The sequence below is a fragment of the Aquarana catesbeiana genome, linkage group LG07 (assembly GCF_042186555.1).
Source record: "Aquarana catesbeiana isolate 2022-GZ linkage group LG07, ASM4218655v1, whole genome shotgun sequence".
Classification (NCBI taxonomy): Eukaryota; Metazoa; Chordata; class Amphibia; order Anura; family Ranidae; genus Aquarana; species Aquarana catesbeiana.
In genome coordinates, this window is record NC_133330.1 from 275,718,824 (window position 1) to 275,741,493 (window position 22,670).

Sequence of the window (22,670 nt, forward strand, 5' to 3'; positions counted from 1 at the left end):
GTAATATTTACTCTACAATTTATTTTTATTTTTTTGTTCTTTTCCTCCCACTTTGTGGTACGTCATCTTGTTCTAGCCTATTGGTTAGTCCAGGATTTACAAATATACTGTACTGATCATCCATGGCACCAAACACGTTTATGTGTATCTACTTATAATTTTCCAACAGTTCATATTGCAGCTCACTGCTTCATCAGCTCAGTTTGCATGCAGAACAGTTTGTATCTTTTTGCTGTTTCTGGCTTATTTTAAACCACATGTCTACTGGGGTAATTTTTAAAATCTGCATTGTTTGCTAAAAATGACTGTATATTTTCTGAAAGCAGAGGCCCTTGAGAATGTTAGCATCATAAAAGTGATTGGCCAGATCTAGAGCTGCTCAGTTCACTTTTAACGGAAAACTCTTTGTCAGTTCTTAAAGCCGACATCCAGCTCGCAGCCTCAGCAGCTGTGAGCTTGATTTAAGCACTTATCTACCATGCTATTTTTTATAAATGCACCTTGGTAGACAAGTGGATAAAGATGGATTTGCTAAGGGAAGCTATGTAGACTGACCTTGCTCAACGCCTGTTCTGAAAATGCTAACCCAGTCGTTTCAACCCACTTGGGTTATTGGGAACCGTCATAAGTATGCAGATGTGCCATTCAGATTTCAGTCCTCGCTTTCTGCGCCCTTATCCCGTCTTAGTGACCCAAATTGTTGAAGTCAGGCTTTTGCTGCAATATTGTTCAATCTATAGCAGTACCTCTCTTTTGACCACAAAATGTTCTCAATCTGCTGGGTTGAATGATACCCAGTGTTGCTCATTCCAGAAGACTAAGGAAAGATTGTAAGTGCAGGAGATCATGTCTCTGCCCCCTGAGCATGGCACCCTTTTCTCAGTGTATTGACAGAGTGGCACTTACAGTTGTGCTCATAAGTTTACATACCCTGGCAGAAGTTATGATTTCTTGGCCATTTTTCAGAGAATATGAATAACACAAAAACATTTCTTTCACTCGTGGTTAGTGTTTGGATGAAGCCATTTATTATCAATTGTGTTTACTCTTTTTAAATCATAATGACAACAGAAACTACCCAAATAACCCTGATCAAACATTTACATACGCTGGTCATTTTGGCCTGATAACATGCACACAAAGTCCAGATTAATGTATAAACAATTAGTGTAGCGCTAAATGATGAAATACCTCTATATGCAACAAAATCGCTAATTTAAGGTGATAATATAACACCAGCTCAAGGTACATGTGTAAAAGTGCTGGCATGAAACAAATCACAAACCATGAACAAAAATAAAATTGTACACATAAAAAATGTATGCACTGGAATGCATAAAAGGAAAAAGTTCACTGTGAAACAATAAAACACAAGATGTGCATGTCCAAAATATAAACACCAAAATTCCAAAAAGTGCCAACAGTGAATGGATCCACTTCCAAAGATGATGGATAGCTGAGATTTCAAATAGAATGACTCAAATACATGTGGAAACTTAAAAAACCTGTTGTCAAATGGAAAAGATGGAATACTCTTACCAGATGTGGTGGACACACATACCATATGGCAGTGAGTCAGATGGGCTCTGAGTGCTGATTCCTAGCGCTCTAGTGGGATGAAGATGGAGAGGTCGAACAAGACCAAACGATAGATCCCTGGACTCGGAAACCATACGACCAGGTAATGTCAATGAGCCAGCCGGTGGGTTAATCCAGAGGATAGCCACGGGGGTGGACGTTCTCAACAGGAGCCACATATGGGAAAAATGTAAAAAAAAGTGTCTCCCAATGGTGCAGGTTAATCAATACGATTTATTAAGATTATGATTGACCTGCACCATTGGGGGCCACTCTTGACATTTTTTTTTTTTCCCCATGTATGGCTCCTGTTAAGAACGTCCACCCCCGTAGCTATCCTCTTAACCCACCGGCTGGCTCATTGACATTACCTGGTCGTATGGTTTAGGAGTCCAGGGATCTATCGTTTGGTCTTGTCTGACCTCTCCATCTTCATCTCACTAGAGCGATAGGAATGTGTATGTGTGTCCACCACATCTGGTAAGAGTATTCCATCTTTTCCATTTGACAACACTTTTTTGAAGTTTCCACATGTATTTGAGTCATTCTTTTTGAAATCTCAGCTATCCATCATCTTTGGAAGTGGATTCTTTCACTGTTGGCACTTTTTGGAATTTTGGTGTTTATATTTTGGACATGCACATCACGTGTTTTATTGTTTCACAGTGAACTTTTTCCTTTTATGCATTCCAGTGCATACAATTTTTTTGTGTACAATTTTATTTTTGTTCATCGTTTGTGATTTGTTTCATGCCAGCACTTTTGCACGTGTACCTTTTAGTGGGTATTACATTATCACCTTACATTAGTGATTTTGTTGCATATAGAGGTATTTTATCATTTAGCGCTACACTAATTGTTTATGCATTAATCTGGACTTTGGGTGATAGCAGCTTTATTTTTTTGATATTTTTTGGTTTAGCGCAGTTATTTCCCTATTTACTAACATGCACACAAGTTGACACAAAGGGGTTTGAATGGTTATTAAAGGTAACTATCCTCATCTGTGATCTGTTTGCTTGTAATTAGTGTGTGTGTGTGTGTGTGTGTGTGTGTGTGTGTGTGTGTATGTGTATATGTATGTGTATGTGTGTATATATGTATATATATATATATATATATATATATATATATATATATATATATATATATATATATATATATATATATATTTATTCAAGGAGTTTCTGGACTCCTGACAGACCCTTGCATCTTTCATCCAGTGCTGCACTAACATTTTCTGGATTCTGAGTCATGGGGAAAGCAAAAGAATTGTCAAAGGATCTGCGGGAAAAGGTAGTTGAACTGTATAAAACAGGAAAGGGATATAAAAAGATATCCAAGAAATTCAGAATGCCAATCAACAGTGTAGTGTTCAAACTCTAATCAAGAAGTGGAAATTGAGGGGTTCTGTTGAAACCAAACCACACTTAGGTAGACTAACTAAAATTTCAGCCACAACTGCCAGGAAAATTGTTCGGGATGCAAAGAAAAACCCACAAATAACTTCAGATGAAATGCAGGACTCTGAAAACGTAATGTGGCTGTTTCAAGATGCACAATAAGGAGGCACTTAAAGAAAGATGGGGTGAAAGGTCAAGTCGCCAGAAAAAAGCCATTGCTACACAAATGCCACAATGTATCCCACTTACAATACTCCAAACAGCAGAAAGACAAGCCCCAACCTCCTGGCACAAAGTCATTTGGAGTGATGAGACCAAAATTGAGCTTTTTGGCCACAACCATAAACTCTGCATTTGGGGAGGAGTCAACAAGGCCTATGGTGAAAGGTACACCATTCCTTCTGAAACACAGAAGTGAAACTATGAGCTACAAAGGCACAGAAAATTTGGTCAAAATTGATGGCAAGATGAATGCAGTAGGTTAACAGAAATATACTGGAGGAACATTTGCATTCATCAGCCAGGAAGCCGCTCATGGGACATACTTGGACATTCCAACATGACAATGATCCAAAACACAAGGCCAAGTTGACCTGCCATTGGCTACAGCAGAATAAAGTGAAGGTTCTGGAGTGGCCATCAGTCTGCTGACCTCAGTATCATTGAGCCACTCTGGGGAGATCTCAAACATGCTGTTCATGCAAGACAGCCCAAGAATTTACAGGAACTGGAGGCTTTTTGCCAAGAGGAATGGACAGCTTTACCATCTGAGAAGATAAAGAGCCTCATCCACAAATACCACAAAAGACTTCAAGCTGTCATTGATGTCAAAGGGGGCAATACACGGTATTAAGAACTGGGGTATGTAAACTTTTTTGATCAGGGTCATTTGGCTAGAATTCTGTTGTCATGATTTAAAGAGTAAAAACAATTGATTGATAATAAATGGCTTCAGCCAAACACTAACCATGGGTGAAAAAAGGTTTTGTGTTATCATTCATATTCTCTGAAAAATGCCCAAGAAATCATAAATTCTGCCAGGGTGTGTAAACTTATGAGCACAACTGTATGTCATATCTGCTACGCTCTGCATCATCCAAGATGGCCCACCACCAGGTGAAGACAGACAAGGGCCCAACATTCACGTGACTATCCAGAAAAAAAAAAAAACTTTTGGGAAAGAGGAGCTAGCCTGGAGCCCAAAGCTGGGCTTTAAAGGTACTGGTTTTAGGATTGTTCCCCTGAGCTAGCCCTCACTATCTAGTACAGGCATGTCAAACTCAAATGAGATTACTGGACTGAATTGGGTAAGATACATTTTCGTAGGGCCGAATGTTAATTAAGAGATGTACTTCATTCCAGAAGATATTAGCACTTCTCTAAATAATATAGTAAAAATTGCAACACACATTTCCCAGAGAAAGGGACCATAAGACCTTTCCTGGAGTATTGAGATGAAAAATTATGTAAGGAAGCGAAACCTGTCAATGAATGAACCTCTAGGGCCTTGTTTAGTTGAAATTCATAGAACCAGCTCAGTGCCAGAGAGGATAGGAGGACCGCATGCAGCTGTGAAAACTCCAGTAAGACATGCCAATTTTAGATTTGTGTCAAATTTTGTCTGAAGTCAATTTTAATATAATGGTTTCTTTTCCAGCTCGCTATAGGAACCAGACAAGCCAGGCTGAATCATATTATAGACATGCTGCTCAACTTGTCCCCTCCAATGGTGAGTAGAGAATCATCGCTTGATTTTGGCTCTTGCAATCATTTCAAACGATCTTTTGTATCATTTATTTTTATTCCACATGTAACATTGATAATTTTGCTGTTTTATAAACTTAACAGGTCTTGTAAAATAGAGCAAAAGCTGCCATATTTTATGGGTTTAGAGACACTGCACTCCAGTGCAAGCGGAAAATGAGGTTGGGAAATGGCTTTCAGCTTATCTGTGGTGGTTTTCAGTTTCTTATGCAGACAAGGCTGTATTGTTCCAGATAACTCACTTTGTCACTGATTTGGAAAATCCCATTTTTTTCCTCAGATAAACATGATGTGTCATCGTGTCTGTAATTTTAGAGTTGCTTCACTTCAGTTACTAGTCAGATTCAAACCCTTTAAAAGGTTAATTTTGATGATGCAGCAGACAGCGATAAAGTTGCATTTTACAGATTTCTATGTGAATATCAGAAGCAACTGTTTTCTGATATATTTTTATGGCCAGTTTATTCTACCTGGTGCCCAGGTTGAAATGTTTTCATCCTCTATATCCTCTGGGTTTTCCTTTTTCAGTTTACAAGTGGAAATATCTACATGCTATAGTTGTCACCTTTGTTTTCAGACAAACCTTTTCTCTTTCTGTAACAGGACTTTTTTTTCCAATCTACAGGTCAGCCGTATAATCAGCTGGCCATTTTGGCCTCCTCAAAGGGGGATCATCTGACCACTATTTTTTACTACTGCCGCAGCATCGCTGTTAAATTTCCTTTCCCAGCGGCTTCCACCAACCTGCAGAAGGCACTTTCTAAAGCTTTAGAAAGGTATATTTTTAAATTGCCCATAGTTTTCTGTTACTCTGTTTTCACTGTGCTCATTTTCATTCCTTGATTGTTTCCAGTCGTGAAGAGGTGAAGAAACGCTGGGGTGTCTCTGATTTTATCAAGGCCTTCATCAAATTCCATGGACATGTATATTTAACAAAGAATCTGGACAAAGTGAGCCCTTTGCGAGAGCAGCTGGAGGAGCAGTTCAAGGTGAGTAGCAAGTAAGGCTGTAAGTGGTCATCAGAAGAAATTATTCAGCAAGGTTTCAAGAGTAATGCATGGTTTTGACAATTTCTGAAAGCATGCATTCTGAAAACTGGTATTTTTGTAGTCTTTCTCTTTAATTAAACTGAATGCATTTACAAACACCTATGTCATATTTATATATGTAAATATGTGATATTCTTTATTGAATAGCAGCAGTGAGCTGCTGAGCCCTGGCATTGTTTAATTTAACCATTTTCCACCTCCTCATCAGTGCCATGTCATCAGTGCAGCCTCATCAGCGCACATCAGTGAAGGAGAAAAAATACTTATTTACAAAAAACTACCTTTTTAAAAAAAATTACCAATTTACAAAAAACTAAGAAAAACATTTTTTTTTTTTTTTTTTGGTTTTTTTACTTTAAGCAAACAAAAACCCCAGTGGTAATTAAATATCACCAAAAGAAAGCTCTATCTGTCTAAAAATAATGATAAATTTCATATGGGCACAGTGCTTCATGACTGCACATGTCATTCAAAGTGCGACAGCACTGAAAGCTGAAAATTGGCCTGGACAGGAAGGGAGTGAAAATGCCCTGCAGGCAGAGGTTTTGCCTACAATAATGTACTCATGTACTTTTTTGAGCTTCAGGCGTTTTGCTTCAGGCGACAGAACGCTCAGATGTGAACAGGTGCCATTGAAATGAAAGGGATTTTGCTTGTTGGGCTTTTTGGTACTTTTGAGATGAGTGGGTTTTTTTTAGCTTAAAACGCTCAGGTGTAAATGCAGCCTTAAAGGGTAAGTTCACCTTTACAGGAAAATCTGTAAGATGAACTTACACAGGACCCCCTCCTTGCGCCCCCTCACCCCGGTCTCGCTGACCTGGACTGTGGAAATATCCATTCTGAGCCCCGGTATATGTGCGTCAGGAGTCTGGGGCTTAGAAATCCCCTGAGCTGAATGTCCTAAACGTACCTCGTCAGGAGGGATGTTTTAGAGCATTCTAAATGGTCATATGGGTGGCGCCAACCAATCAGCAGCCGCATAGCCCGTCCTGTCAGCTATGAAGAAGACGCGTGGATGCCGAAGGGGTTTCTAAGCCCCGGACTCCTGATGCGGTTATACCGGGGCTCAGAACGGGAGATTGCCATGGTCCAAGACAGCGGGACCGGGGGGGGGGGGGGCGCGAGGAGGGGGTCCTGTGTAAGTTCACCTTACAGATTTTTCTGTAAAGGTGAACTTGCACTTTAAGTAAAACTGACCTTAAAATAAAAGTAAAAAGGCGAATGTCTAAATACACAGTTGAAATAAATATGCTTATTCTACCTGCTAAAGGATTTGCAGCTCAGCCGCCAAAGGTCTGTTACCTTTGCTTACTCTGCTGGATGTAGATGTACTTTAAGAACCAGGTCAGTCTGAATTTTCCATACAAATAATTAGGGCCTGTAGTAATATAATGTAATAGTGCATCGAGTGAAGTTATGATCCATTTTCATTTTTAATGTGCTATGACATGATGCAGATACTTTGCTTTGATCGGCGTATCCTTACTCCTCTAATCCAAGCATTTGGGAATGCGTGTCAGACATCTAAGACATGTCCTTGGCTCCCCTACTGATACCAACATGCACAAAGCATAAAACTGAGTCATTGCAAAGATGCAAGCAATGTGGGTGTATTGGATGCCTAAGATTGGAGCTTGTTGCGCATGTCTGGGACATGCTCTAATCTCCCCTACTGTCACCATGTACACAAGGAGTAAAACAAATTGGTTATTATAAAGATGCACTAAAGTTGGTTTGACTGCTTGAGGTTGTATTCACATTTGCAAATGCACCTGCTTGGCGATTAGATGCGTGAACTCCAGCGGGGGTTCCTGCAGTTACCTGCAAGCGGCAGCTTCATTGAAAGCGATGAGTGGTTGCTAGCTCCTGCAGCTTAATTGTGCCCACTCACATGCAATCTCTCATGCAGCGATCACATGCGAGTGATTAGCCCTGGACACAGACTTCCTGAATCCAGGGCTGATCCCTCATATGTGATCACTGCATGAAAGTTTACATACAAGTGGCCATGATTAGATACAGCAGCCTCACATTGTTTTCAGTGGGGCTGCCTCTCGCAGCTAATCATGGGAACCCTGGGGTTCTTGCATCCAATCGCCAAGTGGGTGCAATTGTGAATGCACCCTAAATGATGTCCTTGGTTACAAAATAGCTGATATTAACATCTCCTTAATAACCTGATGGGTTCAACTGGTTCTGGTTTTCCTTTCAGAATATGCTCTTTCAGAAGGCTTTTAATGCACAGCAGCTGGTCCACATCACAGTGATAAATCTGTTTCAGCTGCACCACTTGCGAAGTTTCGGCACAGAGGCCGAGCAACAGAGCTTTAGTACAGAAGAGGAACTTTGCTGGTCTCAGCTTCTGACTCTCTTCAGTAAGTATTGATGTTGACAGTGTACCATTTTGCTCTCAAATGTCTGCATCTTTAGTGGGTTATCAGGACATAGTAGAATATCAACATTTTGTGAGGTGCAAATTTTCTGAGATTTCTTTTACTATAATTAAAGATGCAAAGAAATGCAGTTTGTATTGCATTTTTACAAGAGAACGGATCAGTTCAGTCCTAAAATGGATCACCAGCCTTAAACCCAAAAAAATATATACAGTATCTCACAACACAAATGAGTACACCCCTCACATTTTTGTAAATATTTTATTATATCTTTTCATGTGACAACACTGAAGAAATTACACGTTTCTACAATGTAAAGTAGTCAGTGTACAGCTTGTATAACAGTGTAAATTTGCTGTCCCCTCAAAATAACTCAACACACAGCCCTAAATGTCTAAACTGCTGGCAACAAAAGTGAGTACACCCCCAAGTGAAAATGTCCAAATTGGGCCCAAAGTGTCAATATTTTGTGTGGCCACCATTATTTTCCAGCACTGCCCCAACCCTCTTGGGCATGGAGTTCACCAGAGCTACACAGGTTGCCACTGGAGTCCTCTTCCACTCCTCCATGACGACATCACAGAGCTGGTGGATGTTAGAGACCTTGCGCTCCTCCACCTTCCGTTTTTAGGATGCCCCACAGATGCTCAATAGGGTTTAGGTCTGGAGACATGCTTGGCCAGTCCATTACCTTTACCTTCAGCTTCTTTAGCAAGACAGTGGTTGTCTTTGAGGTGTGTTTGGGGTTTTCATCATGTTGGAATACTGCCCTGCGGCCCAGTCTCTGAGGGGATCATGCTCTGCTTCAGTATGTCACAGTACATGTTGGCATTCCTGGTTCCCTCAATGAACTGTAGCTCCCCAGTGCTGGCAGCACTCATGCAGCCCCAGACCATGACACTCCCACCACCATGCTTGACTGTAGGCAAGACACACTTGTCTTTGTATTCCTCACCTGGTTGCCGCCACACACGCTTGACACCATCTGAACCAAATAAGTTTATCTTGGTCTCATCAGACCACAGGACATGGTTCAGTAATCCATGTCCTTAGTGTGCTTGTCTTCAGCAAACTGTTTGCAGGCTTTCTTGTGCATCATCTTTTAGAAGAGGCTTCCTACTGAGACAACTGCCAAGCAGACCAATTTGATGCAGTGTACGGCTTATGGTCTGAGCACTGACAGGCTGACCCCCCACCCCTTCAACCTCTGCAGCAATGCTGGTAGCACTCATACTTCTATTTCCCAAAGACAACCTCTGCATATGACACCAAGCACGTGCACTCAACTTCTTTGGTCCACCATGGTGAGGCCCGTTCTGAGTGCAACCTGTCCTGTTCAACCACTGTATGGTCTTGGCCACTGTGCTGCAGCTCAGTTTCAGGGTCTTGGCAATCTTCTTATAGTCTAGACCATCTTTATGTAGAGCAACAATTCTTCTTTTCAGATCCTCAGAGAGCTCTTTGCCATGAGGTACCATGTTGAACTTCCAGTGACCATTATAAGAGAGTGAGAGCGATAACACCAAGTTTTAAAACACCTGCTCCCCATTCACACCCGAGACCTTGTAACACTAAGGAGTCACATGACACCGGGGAGGGAAAATGGCTAATTGGGCCCAATTTGGACGTTTTTACTTAGGGGTGTACTCACTTTTGTTGCCAGCGGTTTAGACTTTAGTGGCTGTGTGTTGAGTTATTTTGAGGGGACAGCAAATTTACACTGTTATACAAGCTGCACACTCACTACTTTACATTGTAGCAAAGTGTCATTTCTTCAGTGTTGTCACATGAAAAGATATAATAAAATATTTACAAAAATGTGAGGGCTGTACTCACTTTTGTGAGATACTGTATAATATTTTTCCACTTACTGATCCTTAACCAGTTCCCGCCTGGCCTATAGACAAATGATGGCAGGTTGGGACATTAGTCTTTCCGAGTGGATGCCCTATGACGTCCTCCACCGTCACTGGCTTTGTCCACCGGACACAGCCGATGACACATCACTGTACCATGTGATTGCTGTAATCACAGCAGATCACATGACAATTGTGAACAATGGATGGCTTCCATACATGCCATTCATGGTGTACAATTGTGTTGCTAGCTGTGATTGGTCACGATCACATGGTACAGACAGAGCCAATCACAGCCCCTATGTTCCATGTGATTAGCTGCGGCCAGTCACAGCTAATCACAAAAATACACACTGAATCAATTTTAATTCCGTAAAATGGTTGCTTAGTACAGTAAAATTCACTGAAATAATCGATCATAATGTGTGTAAAAAAAAATAATCCCGATCACTTACCCAGAGTAGTACAATGTTACTGTGATAACAATATAGTGCTCTAGTCAGTGTGTTAAAAAAAAAAAAATCATAAACAAAAAATGTAATAAAGAAAACTATTTAACCACTTCCAGCCCAAGGACGTCATATGACGTCCTGGACTTTCAGTGGGGATATCTGAATGATAGCTGCAGGCATAATTCAGATATCTTTTTCGGCCGGCGATTCCCTGCACCGTAAGAACAATCATAGCAGCAGTTCAGCCGCTTGATCGTTGTTATAGGCAGCGGTGAGCCGGACCTTCAGAACACGTGTGCTGATGACGTCATCCGCTGCATGCACTCTGAATATCTCCTAAACTTTGCAAGTTTAGGAGATATTCACAGTACCTACAGGTAAGCCTTATTATAGGCTCACCTGTAAGTACAAGTAAAAAAATAAGACTTCCACTTTAAGGCTTTTTTCCTCTTTATTTCACCTGGTGATCCAGCCAGTAACACACTTCCTTTCTTGGAGTATCTGCATTCAGGATGGAGTAGTTAAGCAGGCTCCTTTTGACAGCATTGTCAGTCTGGGGGAGGGGTTAAATGGTTTGTCTCAACCCTGCTACTTTTTTTGAACAGCTTGGTCTGTTAGAGGAAGTTAAAAAAAAAAAAAAAAAAAAAAGCAGACTTACTGGCTGGATCACCAGGTGTAAATAAAAGAAAAAAGCCTAAAAAAAAGAAAACTAATGCTGCTACCGCATCCAAGAATTGTTAATCTTTAATATAATGTTTGATTTTGGGTTTAATGCTGCTTTACACTTTTATGGAGTCCCCCTTGAGGGTGAACAAATCCTGGATGAGAGAGCCTGCATGTTGGTTAGTTATTTTAAAGGGTAAGTTCACCTTTACAGAAAAATCTGTAAGGTGTACTTACACAGGATCCCCTCCTCATGCCCCCCCCCCCCCCCCCCCAGTCCCACTGACCTGGTGCGCCGCAATCTCCCATTCAGAGCCCCGGTATAGCCGCCTCAGGGGTCTGGGGCTTAGAAATCCCTGCAGCTGACTCCCAAATGTACCCTATCAGGAGGGTTGTTTCGGAGCATTCTAATTGGTCAGTGCCGTCACATGGGCCGCAGGACCAATCAGAACCCCCATAGCCCTTCCGGTCAGCGGGGAAGAAGACATGTGAATGCCGAGGGGATTTCTAAGTCTTGGACGACTGAGGCGGCTATACCGGGGCTCAGAACGGGAGATCGCCGTGCAACAGGTCAGCGGGACTGGGGGGGGGGGCGGGGCTGGGGTGTGAATGAATAGGGGGTCCTGTGTAAGTTCACCTTACAGATTTTTCTGCAAAGGTGAACTTACACTTTAAGCTAAACCCTTAGCCACTGGGTGAGGCCCTTGTCACTCACTGAGGTTCTCTTCACAGGAAGTGCTGGTGTAGGTTATTTTAAATCGCATGTCGGCAGGTATGTGTTCTTGACTTTGTGGAGCAGCATATATCCAGGCTTGCCTTGCTTTTCCGTAAGACCAATCCTCACAGGCTGAGCTTAAACTCAGGCTCTCACTGTACACATGGTAAACAGTTGCACATACAGGAAGCCAGTCACCTTGGCCAATATAAAAACAACAAGGCCGTGTCCTCTTGGATTGTGTAGCAGTGGCATGTCTCAGTATCTTTCTCTGGCTGTAGTCTTACAGTAAGTAGTTTTTCTGATATCAGGCGACAAAACAGATGTCAGACAGGAAATTTCAGCAATACTAATTTACATTTTCTGGTCGAAACATGAACGTTACCTCTTTCTCAGCATTCCACGCCACTTGCATATCTGTTTCAACAGGATGTACCATTAATACATACATACAGCCGTGGCCAAAAGTTTTAAGAATGACACAAATAATAATTTTCACAAAGTCTGCTGCCATAGTTTTTATGATGGCAATCTGCATATACTCCAGAATGTTATGAAGAGTGATCATATGAATTGCAATGATTTGTAATTTCCCTCTTTGCCATGAAAATGAACTTAATCCCATAAAAAACATTTCCACTGCATTTGTGAAGAAGGCTTCAGGATGCCCAAGAATGTCCAGGAAGCACCAGGACCGTCTCCTACAGTAGATTCAGCTGGGGGATCGGCGCACCACCAGTGCAGGGCTTGCTCAGGAATGGCAGCAGGAGGTGTGAGTGCATCTGCAGGCACAGTGAGGAGAAGACTTTTGGAGGTTGGCCTGGTGTCATGAATGGCAGTAAAGAAGTCGCTTCTCTTCAGGAAAAACATCAGGGACAGACTGATATTCTGCAAAATGTACAGGGATTGGACTGCTGAGGACTGGGGTAAAGTCATTTTCTCTGAATCCCCTTTCCGATTGTTTGGGGCATCCAGAGAATAACCTTGTCCGGAGAAGAAAAGGTGAGCGTTACCATCAGTCCTGTCATGCCAACAGTAAAGCATCCTGAGACCATTCATGTGTGGGGTTGCTTCTTAGCCAAGGGAGTGGGCTCACTCCCAACCATCCAAGAAGAGTTTGGTGAGGAACAATGCCTTTTCCAGCATGATGGAGCACCTTGCCATAAGGCAAAAGTGATAACTATTAAGTTGCTTGGGGAACAAAACATTGAAATTTTGGGTCCATGGCCAGTAATCTCCCCAGACCTTAATCCCATTGAGAACTTGTGGTCAGTCCTCAAGAGGCGGTGAACAAAAAAACTAACTCCAAAAGACTAACTCCAAGCATTGATTATGCAAGAATGGGCTGCCTTCAGTCAGGATGTGGCCCAGAAGTTGATTGACGGCATGCCAGTGCGAATTGCAGAGGTCTTGAAAAAGAAGAGTCAACACTGCAAATATTGACTCTTTACATAAACTTAATGTAATTGTCATTAAAAGCCTTTGACACTTGTGAAATGCTTGTAATTATACTTCAGTATACCATAGTAACATCTGACAAAAAGATCTAAAAGCACTAAAGCAGCAGACTTTGTGCAAATTAATATTTGTGTCATTCTCAAAACTTTTGGCCACGACTGTACAATACATATAACAGACTCAAAGCATTCATGCGGTTTTGACCATCATGTAAAACACTGCTGTACATCATGTCCTGCTTATTCAATAAAGCAAGTATTAAAACTTTCACTCATACAAATAGCCCCATACAACGCATAGAGAAAAGAGAAAAAAAAACTTTAAGCCCCAGTTCACATATATATGCGGTGCGGGAAATGCATTAAATCCTGAGCGTTTCCTGCACCGCATTGATATCGCACTCCATTCATGCGATCTGCCACCAGTGTCCATGTTAAAATGACACCACATGTCACCCCAATACAGATTGCAAAACCCAGTGTAATTTACAGGAATTGAATCGAATGGTTGCGAACACCCGTGTGATCCAATTCCGGTGCAGGAAAAAAAAAAATGCCTGCACCTTTTTTCATGCGCTGCAGTGTGAATTGAGCCTGTACAAAATGAATGGGATCAAATCGCACTGCAAAGAATCTAATTTTAATAGGAATGCGGTGCGATCTCCTAGCCGAATCACATGCAGTGTCCCGTACCGCACAAGTGTGAACCCAGGCTACAACCGGAACATCCTTAGTGAAGAGGCATACAGCGGTTTGAAAGATGCAAACTTTTCCCCCAGTCTGTCTGATTAACCACTTGCTGTCCGCCCCATAGCAGATTTACTGCTGCAGGGTGACTCTCCTGTCCAGAATCGCATATAAACATGTGATTCTGCACTTCCGTCTAGGGACGCGGCCTGCTTCTGCTGTGATTAATCACAGCAGAAGCCAATCTGCAGGTGTCGGGCACTGGATGTGTGTCACACATCTATTCCCCTGGTAAAAGCAGCACATACAGTTCACAAAAACACTGGCTAGGCACACAGTTAACCCTCTGATCACCCTAGATGTTTAACCCCTTCCCAGCCAGTGTCATTACTACAGTGACAGTACATATTTTTAGCACTGACCACTGTATTAGTGTCACTGGTTCCCGCTTGGTGTTCGATCGTCCGCCACAATATCGCAGTCCCGCTATAAGTCATTGATCGCTGCCATTACTAGTATAAAATGTTTTTTATTGGATAAATGTTTTATAACAGAAAGTAAAAAAAAACTGACAATTTTGAAAATGATATAGAATCTAGATATAGATTTATATATATATAATTTATTTTTATATTGCATTTTCAAAATTGTCAGGTTTTTTTTTATAGCGCAAAAAATAAACGCAGTGGTGATCAAATACCACTAAAAGAAAGCTCTATTTGTGGGGGAAAAGACAGAAATTTTATTTGGGTACAGTGTTGCATGACCGCACAATTGTCAGTTAAAGTAACTCAGTAAAGTACACATTGCTGCCTGAGCTGTTCTCTATATGCAGTTCTCCAGATTTGTGTTCTCTCAGTAGAGATGAGGTTGGGTGTCCCTTTAAACTCCTCTGTAGCCACACTCCAAACTCGCACTTTTTTGCAGCTCACATCAACACAGAATGAGAAGCCTTTTGTGTCAGGTGAACTGTCTTTTTTGCTGCAAACCAAACTGATCGAGACCCCATCACCTCACCCCCCTTTCAGAATTTATTTTACAGTTTGGCAGCTCAGTTTGCGTGTTACAGAGCTACATCTGCTTTTTGAAACTGCAGTTTTTTAATTTTTTTTTTTTCTGATTGAACTTATTGGTGGTGTTTTCCCTGTCAGGAATGTAACTTCCTGTACTTTTTATTGGAGCTGTAGGAGACCGCAAACTTGGGGTATTAGTCCAGTGCATAGTCTGACACAAGAAAAATAAAGTTGCTTTTCCCCATTGCCTGCATTCCCCATCTCAGTTACTTGAGTAAATCCGTTTTCGTTTATGGTGGGAGTAGTTACAGTAAAACTACAAAAAAAAATGTTTTAAGTATTTTTTTTAATTTCTACTTTGTGAGTTGTGTGTTCTCTGGTTTGTTCAGTATAACATTCTCTGTCCACAGTGTCGTTCCTGGGTATCCTTTGCAGAAGCCCATTAAAGACCCACCACTGTGATGATACATCCTGTGCAGATCCACTTCCTGCTATCAAGGTGTCACTTGACTGGATGAAACTGCGTCCCAGTGTATTCCAGGAGGCTGCTGTGGAGGAAAGACAGTAGTGAGTGATAATATTGAAGTGGACATTCTTCTCTGTTACGAAAAAGAAGTTACTTTTCTTTTACCAGACAAATTTTGATAAGACTGCACAAAATGTAGTGCCCTGTAATTGTCATTCTAAGGTTAAAGCCCTGGAGTCCAACATGTGGCCCACCGGCCATCTGCATGTGGCCCACAGGCTATTGGGCATCATAAATAGGGAAGAGCAGCAGCGGGGTGCTGGAATGCTGAGAGAGAGACTACTGTGGGCAGAGTTCTCTCCGCACACAGTATAAGCAAGATCCCGGCTTGGGGAGAGAGTGGCGCAGGAGCATATGATGGGGGTTAACGTTCTCTGCCAGTCCATGATACAGGTGGAAGTAGAGGGGTTAACTTTCACTACCGGTCCATGATGCAGGGAGAGGGAGGTTAAATATCACTGCCGCTGACCAACAATGTGGGAAGGGGGGCGTTAATTGTACGGACACCAGGGGGGGTTATTATTGCACTCATTGATACCAGTGTTGGGGGTTAATTTTGCACTTGCTGACACCAAAGCTTGGGGTTATTGTACTCCAACTTCAGTGTGCATACACTTTAAAAAAAATATGCAGCAGGAATAAAGTTTTGGGCACTGAGGTACGAAAATGCACTGCAGTTGTTCGTCCCTTTGAAGGAGTCAGGCTGCACTTGAGGCCCTCTAAAATTTTCCGGTTGACCACTGGGCTAAAAATATCTGGTGTGGGTTGTTAAATGTTTCACATTGTTCTTAGGCTCTATTTACACCTATGCAGGTACAAAGGTGCGCTCGTGTTTTTGCATAGCTAGATGTGTGGCATTGTTTGTGAAAAGCAGCGGCTGTCAGATTTGTACTTATCCGAGCGGTTACAAGTGACTATAGCCTCCGACCGACCCTTGGCGCAGTCAGTGTGCATCCAGTGTCTGCGTTTCTGACTGCACACAAACTGTCCACAGCTAATCGGCCAGTTTGTATATGAGCATAGCACAAAGTGTTGCGGCGCCCATGGACAGTATTTAGCCACTTTGGAGTGAAGCAAACTATGCCCTCTTGGCCCACCCTTGTGCATGTAGCCTTAGTCATCCATTTTAACGTAATGTCATGAGACCCATATGAGGCTGGAATTACTGGCCGCCTTCTGCAAAATGATAGTTTTCTAGCTATATCTAGATATTTTAGTCGCCGACCTAAAACAAGCATGCAGCAAATGTAAGTTGGGGGGGGGGGGGGGGTCTATTGAAAAGAGAGGTCAGACGGTTGACTGGAGGATCCCTGGATGGATCCACCCTTTCTTCTTTTCCTTTTTCTAACTTTCCTCTTGTTCTTTTGTTTCTTGCCAATCTTGGCACCAAGTCTCTACAACCTTCTTGTTTCCTTTCCTACTTGGATACTCCTGCACATATTTGTGGGAATGAGGTTCCCCATAAGGGACAGTTATGGTGTCTGGTAGTGGAAAGTGCCTTCGCTATCGTACAATGCAGATCCGAGGCTCTATCACCACCTAGACCAATTTACAGTGGTTATGATCTCATGGTCCTTATGTTTTGTATAAATATGATTCGCTAGGCGGTCGGTTAGATGGCTGCCTCTTGAAACTCATGATTTTTTGCACTTTATATGCAGTTTATAATTGGTCGCCCTTCATTTACACGTTTATGTATCTTTCTCATGGGAGACCCAACCGGACTGTTATGGTCTTCTTCTGTCCGCCCCCCCCCCCCCATATTTGTGTGTCACTTTTGTTACATGTACGGAGTACACAAGGATTGTTTGCTGCTCTGCTAAGTGATCTTTTCTCTTTGTTCTTTTCAAAATAACTAATAAAAACGATAAACAGAAAAAAGAGGTCTGCAACGACAGCCTACATATTTCCTTAAACGGGTGTCAATTTAAAATGGACTTCCTTGATCTATATGTGAAGTGATTAAATGTATGCAATGCCAACATCCCTTTGAATATACAAAGTGTCAAAATTACAAAAAGAGGAGTTTTTTAGGCATGACAGCTCAAATAAACCAACTTTGTTAAAAATGAATTCATTTGGAAGGACTTTCATCAAGGGCGGGAAGTAAGTTAGAATGAATGACAAATAGTGTTTATCATCCAAACAGAAAATATTTAAACCACATTCCCGATGATGCAGTATCTGTACCTGCCAGGGAAGCTGGACCGATGCTGGGTTATACTCAATCCAGATACTTGCCTACCCAGCGGATCCAGCATTGTCCTGCTGTGATATACCTCTCCGATTCCAGTGCTCTGGTCCTGCACAGTCATCTTCCTTGGTGACGTCATATGGTGGTGCCTGTCTACTCCCAGTTTAGGCAGCTGCTTCCCAATTTCATGCCACCAGACCCACCCCCTTCAGCTTTCATGAATGGGTGAAGATGCCTCCTGGGATATGTGATTTGCATATCCCGGGAAGCTCCAGAAGTGCAGCATGTCATTTTGGCCAAGGTTTGAATGAAGAAAAGGCAGGTCTGGATGTGGGGGAAAAAAAGGTAAATAAGTGAAAACTTAAAATGGGTAGGGTTTTTGTGCATCAGACACAGGAGGAAGGGATGGAGAATAATAAAGTTACATTATAATGTTTTGCTTTAACATTTGCTTTTTTTCTGCAGTGTGTGGCCATGGCTAATTTCTCTGTTAAACAGTTTCCATGTACTTGAGGAAGACCTAGCCAGTGCCAACAGTAAGTAGCATGCATTTCCCTGTCAAATTGCCTATAGATAGCTCTGATTTTGGTTTTTTTTTTTTTTTTATTTATTTTTTTTTTATTTTAAAAGTATTGTAAAGAGGCAGTGGGTGCCTTGGCATGTATAGCAGGCTTCTCCCCACAGTGTTGGAGTACTGTTTCATCAGTTCTTACGCATAGTGTATGTGAAATCAAGACTTATCAGTGATGGCTTCTTATTTCTGTTCCTGCTTGCCATTGGAGTAGAGATGGATCTAAGCATGCTTGTTGCACAGTTTGACACCTGAATTACCTTTAGGCCCTTAAAGCGTCATTTACCCACATTGGGTAAAACTGTCTTTATATGCTAATATTATGTAATTCGTTTTATGTTTTAACAAAAAAAAACCTGGTTGATCTTGTCATTTATAAACAAGGCCAAGGATAAATCCAAGGAAAAAACCAAGCTTAACTTACCGATCTTGATCTTGTCATTTGCTGATTCTGTCTCTTTACCTGTGTCCCCACTACAGCGTGAGATTGGAGCAGCTGTTGCCACCTTTAGTGCACATGCTCTCATTTCACTGAAAAAGGGAAGCCATTTACTTTCACCCTTGTTTCTGAATCCTAATACTTGGACATTCACAGTCAGGAGTTGGACTCGGACAAGCCCCTCCCTCCCTCCTCTTCCATTCCAATGTGTTCTAGTCACTAGGGGGCCAGAACTAACAATGATGAATGATTGAGACATGACATTCTTGTTAGTCCCTCCTTAACCACTTGCCGACCGCCTAACGTATATATACGTCGGCAGAATGGCACGGGCAGGCAGAATCACGTACCTGTACGTGATCTGCCTCCCGCGGGCGGGGGGTCCGATCGGACCCCCCCCCGGTGCCATCGGCGGTCGGCATCTGACTGGGAGCGTCGGGAGGCGAGGGGGAGACCATCCGATCGTGGCCCCCCCCTCGCGATCGCTCCCAGCCAATGGGAATCCTCCTCTGCCTGTGTATAGTTTCACACAGGCAGAGGATGTGATGTCATCTCTCCTCGGTCTGGCAGTTTCCGTCCAGCGCCGAGGAGAGAAGACATGTAAGTGCACACAACACAAACACACACAGTAGAACATGCCAGGCATACCTTACACCCCCGATCCCCCCCCGATCGCCCCCCGATCCCCCCCCAATCACCCCCCCCCCGTCACAAACTGACATTAGCAGTATTTTTTTTTTTTTTTTCTGATTACTGCATAATGTCAGTTTGTGACAGTTACAGTGTTAGGGCAGTGAATATTACCCCCCTTTAGGTCTAGGATACCCCCCTAACCCCCCCTAATAAAGTTTTAACCCCTTGATCACCCCCTGTCACCAGTGTCACTAAGCGATCATTTTTCTGATCGCTGTATTAGTGTCGCTGGTGACGCTAGTTAGAGACGTAAATATTTAGGTTCGCCGTCAGCGTTTTATAGCGACAGGGACCCCCATATACTATCTAATAAAGGTTTTAACCCCTTGATTGCCCCCTAGTTAACCCTTTCACCACTGATCACCATATAAGTGTTACGGGTGACGCTGGTTAGTTTGTTTATTTTTTATAGTGTCAGGGCACCCGCCGTTTATTACCTAATAAAGGTTTAGCCCCCTGATCGCCCGGCGGTGATATGCGTCGCCCCAGGCAGCGTCAGATTAGCGCCAGTACCGCTAACACCCTCGCACGCAGCATACGCCTCCCTTAGTGGTATAGTATCTGTACGGATCAATATCTGATCCGATCAGATCTATACTAGCGTCCCCAGCAGTTTAGGGTTCCCGAAAACGCAGTGTTAGCGGGATCAGCCCAGATACCCGCTAGCACCTGCGTTTTGCCCCTCTGCCCGGCCCACCCAAGTGCAGTATCGATCGATCACTGTCACTTACAAAACACTAAACGCATAACTGCAGCGTTCGCATAGTCAGGCCTGATCCCTGCGATCGCTAACAGTTTTTTTGGTAGCGTTTTGGTGAACTGGCAAGCACCAGCCCCAGGCAGCGTCAGATTAGCGCCAGTACCGCTAACACCCACGCACGCACCGTACACCTCCCTTAGTGGTATAGTATCTGATCGGATCAATATCTGATCTGATCAGATCTATACTAGCGTCCCCAGCAGTTTAGGGTTCCCACAAACGCAGTGTTAGCGGGATCAGCCCAGATACCTGCTAGCACCTGCGTTTTGCCCCTCCGCCCGGCCCAGCCCAGCCCACCCAAGTGCAGTATCGATCGATCACTGACACTTACAAAACACTAAACACATAACTGCAGCGTTCGCAGAGTCAGGCCTGATCCCTGCGATCGCTAACAGTTTTTCTGGTAGCGTTTTGGTGAACTGGCAAGCACCAGCCCCAGGCAGCGTCAGGTTAGCGCCAGTACCGCTAACACCCACGCACGCAGCATACGCCTCCCTTAGTGGTATAGTATCTGATCGGATCAATATCTGATCCGATCAGATCTATACTAGCGTCCCCAGCAGTTTAGGGTTCCCACAAACGCAGTGTTAGCGGGATCAGCCCAGATACCTGCTAGCACCTGCGTTTTGCCCCTCCGCCCGGCCCAGCCCAGCCCACCCAAGTGCAGTATCGATCGATCACTGTCACTTACAAAACACTAAACGCATAACTGCAGCGTTCGCAGAGTCAGGCCTGATCCTTGCGATCGCTAACAGTTTTTTTGGTAGCGTTTTGGTGAACTGGCAAGCACCAGCGGCCTAGTACAGCCCGGTCGTAGTCAAACCAGCACTGCAGTAACACTTGGTGACGTGGCGAGTCCCATAAGTGCAGTTCAAGCTGGTGAGGTGGCAAGCACAAGTAGTGTCCCGCTGCCACCAAGAAGACGAACACAGGCCCGTCGTGCCCATAGTGCCCTTCCTGCTGCATTCGCCAATCCTAATTGGGAACCCACCACTTCTGCAGCGCCCGTACTTCCCCCATTCACATCCCCAACCAAATGCAGTCGGCTGCATGAGAGGCATTTTCTTTATGTCCTCCCGAGTACCCCTACCCAACGAACCCCCCAAAAAAGATGTCGTGTCTACAGCAAGCGCGGATATAGACGTGACACCCGCTATTATTGTCCCTCCTGTCCTGACAATCCTGGTCTTTGCATTGGTGAATGTTTTGAACGCTACCATTCACTAGCTGAGTATTAGCGTAGGGTACAGCATTCCACAGACTAGGCACACTTTCACAGGGTCTCCCAAAATGCCATCGCATTTTGAGAGACCCGAACCTGGAACCGGTTACAGTTATAAAAGTTAGTTACAAAAAAAAGTGTAAAAAAAAAAAAAAACACATACAAAAATATAAAATAAAAAAAAAATAGTTGTCGTTTTATTGTTCTTTCTCTCTCTATTCTCTCTCTCTATTGTTCTGTTCTTTTTTACTGTATTATATTCTGCAATGTTTTATTGTTATTATGTTTTATCATGTTTGCTTTTCAGGTATGCAATTTTTTATACCTTACCGTTTACTGTGCTTTATTGTTAACCATTTTTTTGTCTTCAGGTACGCCATTCACGACTTTGAGTGGTTATACCAGAATGATGCCTGCAGGTTTAGGTATCATCTTGGTATCATTCTTTTCAGCCAGCGGTCGGCTTTCATGTAAAAGCAATCCTAGCGGCTAATTAGCCTCTAGACTGCTTTTACAAGCAGTGGGAGGGAATGCCCCTCCCCCCCCCAACGTCTTCCGTGTTTTTCTCTGGCTCTCCTGTCTCAACAGGGAACCTGAAAATGCAGCCGGTGATTCAGCCAGCTGACCATAGAGCTGATCAGAGACCAGAGTGGCTCCAAACATCTCTATGGCCTAAGAAACCGGAAGCTACGAGCATTTTATGACTTAGATTTCGCCGGATGTAAACAGCGCCATTGGGAAATTGGGAAAGCATTTTATCACACCGATCTTGGTGTGGTCAGATGCTTTGAGGGCAGAGGAGAAATCTAGGGTCTAATAGACCCCAATTTTTGCAAAAAAGAGTACCTGTCACTACCTATTGCTATGATAGGGGATATTTACATTCCCTGAGATAACAATAAAAATGATTAAAAAAAAAAAAAAAATGAAAGGAACAGTTTAAAAATAAGATAAAAAAATAATAATAATAAAGAAAAAAAAAAAAAAAAAAAAAAAGCACCCCTGTCCCCCCTGCTCTCGCGCTAAGGCGAACGCAAGCGTCGGTCTGGCGTCAAATGTAAACAGCAATTGCACCATGCATGTGAGGTATCGCCGCGAAGGTCAGATCGAGGGCAGTAAGTTTAGCAGTAGACCTCCTCTGTAAATCTAAAGTGGTAACCTGTAAAGGCTTTTAAAGGCTTTTAAAAATGTATTTAGTTTGTCGCCACTGCACGTTTGTGCGCAATTTTAAAGCA

General features: G+C 42.9%; 1 protein-coding gene across 3 annotated transcripts in view; it reads left to right on the forward strand.

The window, feature by feature from the left end:
- The window catches only part of SMG7 (SMG7 nonsense mediated mRNA decay factor), a 145,864-nt gene that overhangs the window by 82,603 nt on the left and 40,591 nt on the right, over positions 1–22,670 (forward strand). For all 3 annotated transcript variants that reach the window (XR_012235341.1, XM_073593366.1, XM_073593367.1), the window contains exons 6-11: positions 4,639–4,710; positions 5,371–5,521; positions 5,599–5,734; positions 8,007–8,169; positions 15,441–15,597; positions 18,216–18,286. Coding sequence is in view for 2 of the 3 variants with exons in the window: in XM_073593366.1 (XP_073449467.1) it covers positions 4,639–4,710; positions 5,371–5,521; positions 5,599–5,734; positions 8,007–8,169; positions 15,441–15,597; positions 18,216–18,286 (750 nt within the window). In the remaining variant the exon portion in view is untranslated. The remainder of the gene's footprint in view (positions 1–4,638; positions 4,711–5,370; positions 5,522–5,598; positions 5,735–8,006; positions 8,170–15,440; positions 15,598–18,215; positions 18,287–22,670) is intronic.